At 41.3% G+C, this 12,280-nt stretch overlaps 1 protein-coding gene across 1 annotated transcript in view; it reads right to left on the bottom strand.

Moving 5' to 3' along the window:
* Bruce (BIR repeat containing ubiquitin-conjugating enzyme) overlaps positions 1-12,280 on the bottom strand; it is an 89,796-nt gene that overhangs the window by 56,619 nt on the left and 20,897 nt on the right. Inside the window, exons 7-14 of the mRNA XM_085948176.1 lie at positions 8,285-11,321; positions 6,829-7,083; positions 5,664-5,836; positions 5,091-5,272; positions 3,499-3,726; positions 3,210-3,353; positions 2,402-2,560; positions 1,262-1,416 (exon numbers count right to left, since the gene is read on the bottom strand). Coding sequence (XP_085804302.1) covers positions 1,262-1,416; positions 2,402-2,560; positions 3,210-3,353; positions 3,499-3,726; positions 5,091-5,272; positions 5,664-5,836; positions 6,829-7,083; positions 8,285-11,321 — 4,333 coding nt within the window. The remainder of the gene's footprint in view (positions 1-1,261; positions 1,417-2,401; positions 2,561-3,209; positions 3,354-3,498; positions 3,727-5,090; positions 5,273-5,663; positions 5,837-6,828; positions 7,084-8,284; positions 11,322-12,280) is intronic.

The following is a 12,280-nucleotide window of genomic DNA, read 5'->3' as shown; positions in this document are numbered from 1 at the left end:
TGTCAATAATGTAATCAGTATGAAATGATTTTCACACAAAAACGAAAAAAAAACAATTCAAATACAGTCGAACTTGGTTATTACGATCTCGGATTTAATGAGGAAACATTCGTTGACATTTTGGTTTATGATTTTCTCCATACATTTATTCACTGTTATAACGAGCAACTTATCGGATATACCGAGCTAAAATACTGTTAATGTGTCAATCGTTTAAAAACATTTCGACCCTAAGCAATTAAACCCGATCAGACAGGATGCCGCCAGGGTCGGATTACGTTTATGACACTAGTTAAGTGTCCAAGTATCTACCTTATTGGTGTTTCGCCGACAATAATAAAAAAGTATCCACGCATGTGGTTGAAAAATCCAAGGTTTGTGAAGTCCGTAGGTACCTACCAGCGTTCATTACAATAAACATCTTCTTTTGTAGTTTATGAATGCCATGCTTATTTCGGAGATTTTTACGATGGTTTTCAGATTTTTTATTTTCGACTTTTTGTGTAATGTGACCGCTCATTTAAAAATAGGTACATATTTTCTGATATAACGAGTAATGTTTATAACGAGCAAATTCAGTCAGTCCCATCTTCCTCGTAATAACCAAGTTCGACTGTATTACAATAAAAATGTCACTGCTTTCATTTCTTAGATATTGATCCCCGCACCTACATATCGTCGGTGTTTTGTAAAAAGGGCGAATTAACCAAAATGCTACTTTACAGGAGGAGGATTTTTAACTTTTGACATTTATTTGTTTTTTACCTGTAGATGATTATAAATATCTAACAAGTTTATAATAAAGCTTAGAAAGAATACTGTCATTATAATAGGTATTATTATAATAATTATAATATTTTAAAAAGCCTAATATGTCACATTTGCTTTTTATTTCGTAATTTTAATTAATTTAATTTTAGTCGATTATCGTTGTTAAGTACTTTCCTGTGGAGATAAAAATTCGCTGTTTTTAAACAACAAAGCTAGTGGGGTACATATTGTATTTTCATTAAAATCTCGATTTCGACGAAATGGTTGATTCGCCCTTTTTACAAAACACCGACGATATTATTGATAATTTCGTTTTGATAAACTGTCGTCGTAAATAATTTGAAAGATAGTATTGGTTAGAGATTTTAGAGAGACACATTACACAGTAAATATAGGCCCAATGCACAGCTTTGCAAAACATGGCCACAAAGTAAAGTTTCAGTTACTCCAATTTCCACTTAGACACGCAATAAATGGTTCAATTAGTTACCTAAACCGGCAAGTCAAGTCCTGATGAAGGGCGGTGAGGGTATTTACATGGGGCTGTTCATAGGCGAAGGCAGAATCTGCCACTTCTCCGTAGAACCAGCCCAGAGGAATTTTACATCTAGTCGTTGACATGTTGTACCTGCCGATTGTTGTTATCTGCAAAATAAGGCATTATTAAAATACTGTCTCGTGTGGCGTGAAGAAGTAGAAATTAAATTATTAATATTTCAGTGAACTGACAGCGTATACAAACTATCGTACGACCCACTTCAAGTCTTATGGCAACATCAATCAAAATCAGCTATATGTAGGCTTAACCAGGCTTAGTGACTCACAGCCCAAATACCTAGAACAGGGTTGGCGAACCTTTTTATGTACGCGTACCAAAATTTCCCAAATATTATTTTTCAACTGTCTGATGTGCCGAGCAGTTTTTCAAGAGGAGAAAGTGGTTTTTAAGAACCCTATTTAAAAAATGATGATGTTCTAGATACCACTCACAGAACAGAGCACACGTATAACTTTGTCACTTTTTTCAATACGCCATACATTTCGGTCTACAAATTTTGAAACTGTCTTCCAGAATTACTACTACTAGCTTCACCAAGTTTCTGTTTCTTATTTGGTGCAGTCATTTTTTGTGGGTAGAAATAAAATTGTTTGTTAATGCATTAATTAATTTGGTCCTTATCGCACAAATTGACATGAGAATTGCTCCGATCAGATGAGGCATTCTCTCGCTACAGTGGTCTCAAGCAATGTAAATCGATCAAAATTAGAGGTTCGCGGAGCAGCATCCTCCGCCCCGCCTGTTGAAGTTAATGTGATAATATTATATATGACGGCAGAAGGACGAAGTCTATATTTACATTAAACGTAATGTTTATTCTTGATTATTTATTAGTATTTGCCTATTACTTTTTATACAATGCGATCTGTCATTTATTATTATTAAAGGTGTTTTTATAGGTTCGCCACCCCTGACCTAGATACCTAGAACAGGCCTACAAACAAAACATGGATAAGAACATATTGATAGAGCTGTTCGAGGAAGCATGGTTACCGCACCATTAATGATGATGACCTATCATTCTGAGTAATAAAATTATTATAAATAATATATAAAATACATGAATCTCACCTTTAAATATTTACAGAGCGGGGGTGGTTGAATGTCTGTCATGATAAGGTTTTTGGCAGATATATCCGGAGCCAAAATGAGTCGTGTACTGTCCTGATCTTCACTGACTAGCCAAATGTCAATACTTAATGTTACCAACTCAGGGCAAGCCGGTATTATCTAAAAATAAACAATCCATATTCATGCTGACTACAAGGTATTTCTTAGAAAATTTTCATTAGTATCGGCGGATGGGTGTTTTATGCACTGTTGAATGGTCTCCAGCAACCAGAAACTGCAGCTTGTTATGCCTTGTGGTTGCCGGTCGACAGTGCATAAAAAGCCTTAAAGTGGATCCATCACTGAACGAAGACCTCCACATGACTCTTCCACTCCCATAGTTTTTATTTTGTATACTGTAGCATAATGAATATTGGGCACCGTTCAAAGTTGCGTCGAAAATGCCCTGTGTGTAAGAGCAACCTTACAAGATCTCCGTTGGTGTGCACTGTACTGTACACCAATGTTGTATATTTTTTTCATTTGTTCTACAATCTACTCTTGGCTACCTCACAAGATGATTTCTCCTCAAAGTATTTTATGAGAAATGGTTGTTAGCAGTTTGCTTAACTTATTAGGATCACAGTCAAGAGTCCAAATACGTATATTGAAATTGCCAGATGCGAGAGATAGACCTGCGTGAGACCCACAGCTTCAGAAGTAGACAATCGGTCACTAATCCATCACAGGGTACTCATGTTGTGTGTATAAAAAGTCTACCAACAGCGGAGGATAAGGGGCATAATAAATTGTCAAGATTATTTCTTACCAAATCTGTCAGCTTAACAGGATGTCCAAAGTCTAAAACTACAAAATGTCGAGCTCCCGAATGCATTCTTTTTATCACGAGGATCTGTTGCGGCGGCTGCTGGACCAGCTGTTGCCAGGGTATTGAGCCGGAACCGTTTGGAAACTGAAGACAAAAAAAATACATTATAGTCATCATTGCAAATAAACAAACTAATAGTTATCCAGGGAAAAAAGGGTTATACAGGGGTGAAATAATATACTATTTGACATGAACAAATGTTAAATCTATGATAAAATGTGAACCATACTTTCGTGCCATCTTTGTAGTGAAACGGACTTTCAGGAAGTGGATTCCCTTCAGCGTCTTCAGTCTTCTTAGCATCGTCAGGCAGCGGCCATGCGGTGTCGCACTCCATCAGGAAACACACCGACTCGTCGTTTTGATTCATCTCCGACACCATATTTTTCATGGTGTCAGTTTCAGTGAGGGCGCGGATGTGCTCTGGAAAATCTTTAGGGCCAACCAAGTCCCAAAACTGCAAGGAAAAATTAAATCAGACGGGATTTAATAACAAGGTAAAACGATTAGAGAAAAACAAACACATTGTTAAAAATTGGGTATAGAGAAGAAATATATTCAATTCGCCTGTAAGTTTGTGTACTATTATTCTACCTCTGAGATACATTATATCGCATATATGAATGTGTCCGGAAATTTGTACGTATGCAGTTAGCCATATCACACTTCACCGTGAAATGTTGTATCGGAAATATATGGTCGTATATTAAAGACCGTCCAACCTCTTTGGGTCGTATAGTACTGAGATAAAATGCATTTCTAAATAAAACACGGTTCTTATCGATTTACAGGAAGCCACGGCAAACAAATTTTGAAAATAGCTGATATACTGGATTATTTGTTAGGTCAGGTTTGGTTTTCATTCTTGAATTCATGAATTTTGCCAAAATCAGATTCCAAGAATTTCCGATAAGAAAGCTTACAGCGAGCTGTGCTACGGTGAAATGTAATACGTACAATTTACCAGTAGCGAAGGGTGGAGGTAGGTTGTTAAGATCCGCCATAAATAGTGCATATTAAACTTTGTCAGTCATACGTATTTGTTTTTATTGAACTAAAACTACAATTTACAAATAATGGTGTTGGATAGTTTTAAAAATCAATTAAGCCCTGCCTAAACCAAACCATAATAGTTTTGGTGTATTTTAGGCGATGCGACAAAATTGTGTACACTTTTTCGTTCATACTTATTTGTTTTCGTTGGATTAAGAATACATATTACACATATTGTTGGTTAATTTTTTTAAATTCATTAAACCCTGCCTAAACCAAACTATGATCGATAATAAATATTATTCCATCTATAAAATATCCATAGTCATGTATGATTTAATTGCATATTTTTAGATATTTTATAGATAGACGAGTATTGGTTTATTGGCTTGGTTTTCAAAGGGTTTGATCTAATTTTAAAAACTGACCAACACCATCTGTAAATTGTAGCCTTATTTCAATGAAAACAAATACGTATGGCTGACAAAGTTTAAAAAAGTTTTTTTATATCAATTTAGGTAAGTATTTAATTATTTTGAAGCATTAATATCAAACCCTTCATAACATAAGATTTAAGAAAACAGATGTACGTATGTAGCATTCTTTATTGAAAGTAAACAACTTAGAAAAGCCTCAGTAATGTATTATTATCTATAATAAAAACCCTAGAAAAGATCTTGAATCAAATCTAACATAAGTTATATGTTTACAAGGTTAGACTTCTGACCACTAAGCCCCAGCACAACATAATATTATACCTGCAGATATCTCCTTATACCTAGGCTGAAAATTTTAAAATATCATCCACAAATAGAGTTAAATTATCACCTGTGACTGGTCAGCAGAAATGGTGTTGACAGTTTGGTAGGCCTGATGCGTTGGCACGGTGTCCAGGTGGGTTCCATCGGAGGCGCTGTGGCAGACCACTCGAAGCGCCATCACCTCTCCCAGTCCTGCCACGCTGCTGCAACCACAGCTCTCATTCGACCACCAGCCCGAACTGGATTTGCCTACGAACAATGCATTAAAGACAATGTTATACTGTGAAAACAGCTGGATCCCAACTAAAGAAATTAATGCAGTGGAATAATATTCTGGCAGCACTTAAAGCAATGTCGATCATTATTAATCAGTATAATTGAGTGTCTGTCCACTTTCATTTATTCAATTACAACTCAAAAACTACTGAAAGAAAATTCAAAGAAAAGGAACGAAGCGCTATTTTGACGATACTTGGGTAAACATGCCAATTAGTTTCATTTTATAATATAATACTTTGTTATTTTTGGATGGTTATGTTATCGTAAAAGCGTAATGGCTAAAACACCTCTGTGAATCCTCCATTCAGTGAATAAATATGCTCCGCTAGAATGGATGAAAATGGGAATGATTTTCAATTACCTGCATAATTATATAAGTCCCTAAGATCTATCTCCTGGTGTGAAGTATGATTGGCACCGCCGTCTCCCGCAACGATGCTGGCATAAGTCAATGGTATCGATGACGTTTTTCCAAGAACGGGGGGCTCCACGTCAAATATTGTGGATTCCATTGGTAATCCATACAAGCCAAACCTGGAAAAAACACAATGTCGTCAAGAAAATATAAATACTAAATGTAAATTAAAATTTTCTGACTGTATTTTAAAATAGTGGTATGTAACAATTAGAGTTATGCAGAAAGGAGCTGTCCAACAATTTATCAATAGATAAGTTAATCATACCAAATAGTTTGGACTATAAAGGGAATAATGTGGCCTCTTTGTATTCCGCAGTAGTTTTAGGCCTTCCGCTCACGAGAATACTCAAAAAAGACGAGGCTGAAACTAAAATCCCAGCTAAAATCTAGCTAATGTATTTCAATGGGGGCTCGCTCACAGCAAGACTGGAATCTCTCAGTTTCAAAACGTTCGCTACTAAACTGAAGAGATGCGACATAAGCCAGTGGTGCCAAGATCAGTATATTCAATGAGAAATCATATTTTCTTACCAAAATTGGTAGCACTGAAGTGAACTGAACAAGCAACAACAAGTCAAGATGTCCAAAGTTAAAGATGGGCAAACCAATTTTTAATTTAAAATTTGTGCCAGAAGTTGAGAAATACTCCTGCCTGTATAATTACAGGCTGCCAGAATATTCCCGTAAAGATATTACGAAAAAAGGTTAGAATAAAATAGGAAAGACAATGGGTTTGACAGTTTGAGGTTATGAGATTATTATTGCAAGTGGGTTGCAGTAGTGACGTGTGCGAAGCATTGGCATTGGCCAGTTTATGAGTTCCATCAGCAACCAGTTCGTCGGATTTTAGTTTCTCCGTGAGTGAAATGCCCTAGTGTGATTGAATTTGGGAGCCACAAAAAAAATATTCTGTACATGGCATTCAAATTTATTTAGTTACAAATTAAAAGTTCAAGATATGATGGTAGTTTTATTTCTACATCCAATATTTCAGAAGGGCTGTATGTCTGTACCAAAGAGACATATATGGGCATGACCCTAACTCACTGTGAAATATTATAAACCTTATACATATTAACTCAATCAAATATCAAATAAGTTCCATTACCTTGATCTCAGGAGAAGGTGGTATGGATTGGAGTGTGCCTGCATGATGGACGCTATGTCCTTGAGAAGTTGCATGCATATGGTGGCGCATTTCATGTCGGCATCCAGGGGAACGGCTCGCATGGCCAGTTGCGCAAACCATCTGAGTGATCCGGCAGACTTCACGGCGCCAATGAGCGGCATGCATGCAGAGACACTCTCCAAAATTGCCATCTCGAACTGATGCGATATGTCTTCTTCAATGTTTCTAACGCCCCTGCAAAATCGTTCATATACAAAGATATTTTAGTTTTTTAGTTAAGCATGTTGTAAAAGACATCTTATAAAATTCATCCGTCAACTCTAGAAAAGTTGAACATTAGAAACCGACAACTATAACTTGAGCTGCTGCAGTTTTGAGAACTAACAGCTCGCAATACACTGGCAAAACATACAACACGGCACATCAAGTCATAGTTCTTGTTTTATAGCTTCTAGATTTTGATAAAAATATATTTTTTAATTGACCAATTGATTTATGATGGTATCATAAATTGTCCGGTGTTCGAATTTAGAACTAAGCTCATCACAGTAATAAAAAGTATTGTGGCACCCTTACTCATCAGACAACTTATACTGGTGGATCTATATACATAAAATAGTGTAACAGTTGCGTGTTTGTTTGAAAATCAAAAGATTCATGAGTTCAAGACCAACTGCTGCTTGAAATTTTTATTTACTTAATTCATTCGACGCGAATGACATGCCGTGTCCCCGTTAAGCGGCCGATCGATCCAATTAGCATGTTATTTAAATGCGGTAATTAAAAATTAATTAAAAGGTAAGCAGCGATTGTGGTAAGTAATGTTAAAAATATCTATAAATCGAATGGTAATATAACAGGTTCCGCCGAGATTTGAACCTGGAGTGTAGCAATTCTAATAACCATTATACCACCAATACACCACGAATGATTATTTGTCATGAACCAGCGGGACTAACTCTATCGGAGATTTGACATCATCCATAAAAAATTTCACTTCAATAATGTTGATCGGTGAATGTTTCAGATAGTATAATTTCTATAAAAGTATTTTTTTTTTGTTGAATGTTGTTTGTGGTTGGAAGCAACTAAAAATTGGAACACCGGTCTGTTCCCATGGTTTAAAACAAATTACGTAAAATTTTTAGTCTTTATAAAGTGATAAAAGTGGACATATTATTTGTCCACATACGATGGAAAGTTAATGAATGTACATAATTCGAAAAGAGTCAATACAGAATGTAAGATTCTCAAATCTTGTTAGTTGTTTGTTCAATAAAAAAAAATAGTTTACAGTTACAGAAAGTTAACATTAACAGATATGAAGATATTTAGTTTTAGATTCATCCCATGCAATGTTTTTGAGAGAAGTGATATGATTACACACATGTTAAGTAAGAAATGCATCTCACTTAAGAAACAAAAATTGACTCACTCGCTGCAGATAAGTATCAATTTGATACACTTCTTGGCGATGCTCCTCTTGGAGTAGAGAAGGCAGGTCTTGACGAGGGGCAGCATGTTGCGGCGAATGATGTCGGCACACTCCGCCTGTTGTGTCTCTGAGTCGGTCTTGAAGGGGCAGGAGCCTTTGGGCTTCTCCCGGTCTGACGAGAAGGAATCCTCGTCCTGGAGGTCAAGATCCACACCTTCTGCGGCGCAGTCGGAGCGAGCACTCCTGAACCTGGCGAGGCGGACTGACACCACCCAAATGAGCAAGTCGAGGGCAGCGGAGCGGCGTGCCGGGTCGGGGTCACCCGACGCCAGGCCAACCAAATTCTTTAAGAAGAAATCGGATTCGAGCATGGCTATCCGCTGCAGACGCTCCTGGGGAACTTCGGTGCGCTTGTTGCCACGCACTGTCACGGAGATTTCATGCAGCCAGTCGCAGCCGATATAGAACTCCACTTTCTTACTAGCCGCAGGTGCGGCAAAGCGTTCCACCGTAGAGCCTGGCAAGTTGAAGAGTGGCTCTGGTCCATCCGAGCTCTTGCTTCTTTTGGAGGAGGACACCTTACCTGGTGCAGCTTCCCTCGACGGGTCAAACAGCGTCTTCACATGCAGCAGCAGAGTGCGGCCGCGCGCCCGGAATAGGCGTGGGCTGGTGAGAGTGAGGGCACCGGCCTGACGGGTCAAGTCCAGGCCCTGCGAGAGTGGCACAGGCCCAGCTAAGATCTCCGCATTGTGAGCACGCAGGTATTCTGCACTACGCACTGGGTTCTCGACGGGCCCGCGTGGCTCAGGATCGACTAGGTCGAAGTCGATCCGGTCGTCAATTCGTGGAAAACCGTCTGCTGTCTCCCTTCGCCGACCGATGCCCCGCGGCCGCTGCTTTAAGAGGGTCACCTGAATGTTGGGCGGGGCAGGGCAAGGGGAGTGCAGAGTGAAACGTAGTTCCACATGTGCCACGGACAGGCTCCAGGGCAGCGTGAGTTCCAGGACGTGCTCATCCCATGTGGACGCCGTGTTCTGCAAGCGCCATGTACGGTTCAAGTTCTGATGATCACCCCGTGGCCTTTGGGCCGGTAGCAACTCACACCAACAGCCGGGGACCACTGCACTGTATGCAACCACACCGTCCCCCTTGCCACCAACGCCCGCCAGACTAGCCAGATCAGCCAAATCCTCCCCGCTGAGAATGGCCTTATGGGCTATGAGGGTAGAACGGTCAATAGCGGGCCGGGGTGCCTCTTCTGCCTCCGTGGTTGTTGCGGTGGTTGCCTCCAGTGGTCGTCCATCAACGGCACGACCCCGTGCCTCCTCTTCGTCGGTGTCATCGTCAGAGTCTCCTTCGCCATCCCGGACTGCATAGAAGTAAACAGATCCCCTCTCGGTGGAAGCGCACAGTTTCTCCAGCCCAGCGCAAAAGGCCACTGACACGAAGCCCGATGACTCGATCTTGGCTTCAGCCACTGGTCGTAGCGTGGACAGATCCAGCAGGCGGAGGGCACCATCCCTCCCAACGGTGGCGGCGAGACCGACTCCCCCACCACCCTCCAAGTTTGGTAGGAGGCACACTTCCAACGGAGTCTCCCCCGCCGGGATCTCCTTAATGGCCAGCGGGAACTCATCCACTGTCGTCACTGCTGAGTCATAGTCGAGAGAGTAAAGGACCAGATAGGACGACGGGTCGGATGACCCGCACTCTGCAAGGGACCCACCAGGGGGCGATGCCCCCTCACTCTCCGCATCCTCCGTCTCGGTCTCACGGTCAAAGCCATTGAGGAGGCGAGCGGCGGCATCAGGGCGAGGTCGGGCATCGGCTGACAGAACCACAAGAAGTCGGTCGCCATCATTGGTTGGCAGCACGTGAGAGACAGTCAGGTCTCCGCGCCCACTGACGCCGGCAGGGAGAGGGACACACTGCACGGGTACGCATGCGGGGGGAATGATCTCCTCCGGGATAAACGGCTCTTCGTCAATAGCCTCGCCCGCTGGAGCGCTTTTCGCAGCTGTCACCTTGGCGATGGACTTCCCATAGGGGACCTTCATCTTTATCCCGCTGTCTTTGTACTCTAGGAGTAGCTCAGATATTCCAAGGAAGGGCAGGTGGTTCTGGAAGGAGTAGTCATCCATGACAGCATCCACCTCGTCTGATATCTTGATGTCTGGTTGTGAGGAGGTGAAGGACGCGTAGGCGGGCTTCAGCTGGATGAGGCCGTTCTGGTCGAAAGACTTATAGCCGGAAGGGGGTTTTCCGTCGGTTTCCACACAATAGGAGCCGTCCGGCTGCGGATGGCACTTCCAGATATGCTTGGGGGCATTCGAGGGTGCACTAGCAGAGTCGGTGCCGCCGTCAGCCCCGCCCGACTTATTTCCGCCCTCGGTGAAGTCGATCTTGCCGAAGCTGGACTCTGGGACCTTCCCAGAGGAGCCAACAAGGCTCTTGAGATCGATGACGGTAACCTGGTCTTGCAGGCCGGCGACGAAAGCAACATCGGGGGAGAGCTCGGGCTCGTCATCCAGGCACATATACTTAGAGAGGTAGATATCGTCAAATATGTTGGCATCGTCTGCCCGCCCACCTGGGTTGGCCACACCCGCACACTTTTTGCTACCTCCTGATTTGCCCCCGCCGTTCTTAGAGCCGGCGGTCCCATTGCCATTGGTGAGCGGGGATACAGTCTGGGCACACTTTCCCTGGAAGTCGTACACCGCCAGATAGGAGCCGCCGCCTCCACCCTCCGTCTTAGCCTGGTTCTGGTCGTTCATGGCCTTGACTGCCTCACTAGGGCGGACAGTAGGTCGGAGGGGTATGGACTCAGCGGGCTCCGCTCCCTCCCCCCAAATGTCGGAGCCCGCCTCCCTCGCCCCAACCCTCACTCCGCACACGATGGAGGGTCTCGCCCGGCACTGCCCTTCCGCCGCTGTCGCCTGACCCACGGAAGCTGTCGAGGAGCTCTTGGAGCACGGCCGCTCCTTGTTTTGACACCGTCCTGCCACCGCCAGGGATGTCAGACTCACGTCTCCGTCTGCAAAATAGATAAAAAAATCAAAATCGAAAATATTAAACATGCTTTTCACATAAAACAGCTTTTTGAATAAATATCTAGCTAATTTGTGAAAATTTATGAAAATTCAGACCAAGACCCAAGAACAAAAACGAACCATAAGTGCGAGTGAGAAAGCATTCGGCATGCTTATATCTCCACAATATGCATTAGAGTAAGATAGAATTTCTACAACTGAATTGAATATTTTTTGTAAACGTCGCCGGTAAATGTTGACTTGAATGACTATTCATTTAAAAACTGTGAGCATGTGTTGCTGACATTTATTGTTTTTGTGTTAAATATAAAGTTAGTGGTAATTATTTTTAGTTAATTTAGTAGAAAATATGGTTAACTATGTTTTGCTTAAATTTGGTGGCCGTATTGAGAAGCAACATGATGGTATAACATTTCATAATTAAGTTAATAATAATAAAATTGAGGTTCCACTGTGCGTTATACGGAAGAAACACGGCTTCATTTTTCCGAACAATAGCCACTCTCTTTATATTATTACTCTGAGACATAGACTAATGACAATAATAAAACCTCAATAAGTTACTTACAGCAAAAATAGCGATCAACTAAAAGACTAATAATTTATTGAAACATATATACTTTATATTACTTAGCACATACATAATTTAGAAACACCTAAGAAACATATCTGTACGTTAGAGGATAAACCACGGAAGTCCAGTTTTTACCGTTTCTGAGTTAAATATGCAGAAAAGTTTATTTTATTTCATTACACAAATGAATGAAACACTGAAGTCCATAAGTAGTAAATTAACCGATATAGCTAATTAAAAAATCACTGAAGTCCAATTCACTTTAGTGCATAAACAACGGGTGTCCTTTTTACGATGTTTATGCTCTAAGAAAAATTTTAATAAACCATTATAATAATTCCATAAACACGAAGTCCAACAAACGTTAGG

The sequence above is a fragment of the Rhyacophila brunnea genome, unplaced genomic scaffold, assembly GCF_057557595.1.
Source record: "Rhyacophila brunnea isolate RB1 unplaced genomic scaffold, BYU_Rbru_1.0 scaffold_20, whole genome shotgun sequence".
Lineage (NCBI taxonomy): Eukaryota > Metazoa > Arthropoda > Insecta > Trichoptera > Rhyacophilidae > Rhyacophila > Rhyacophila brunnea.
This window is presented reverse-complemented; position numbering and strand designations above follow the sequence as displayed.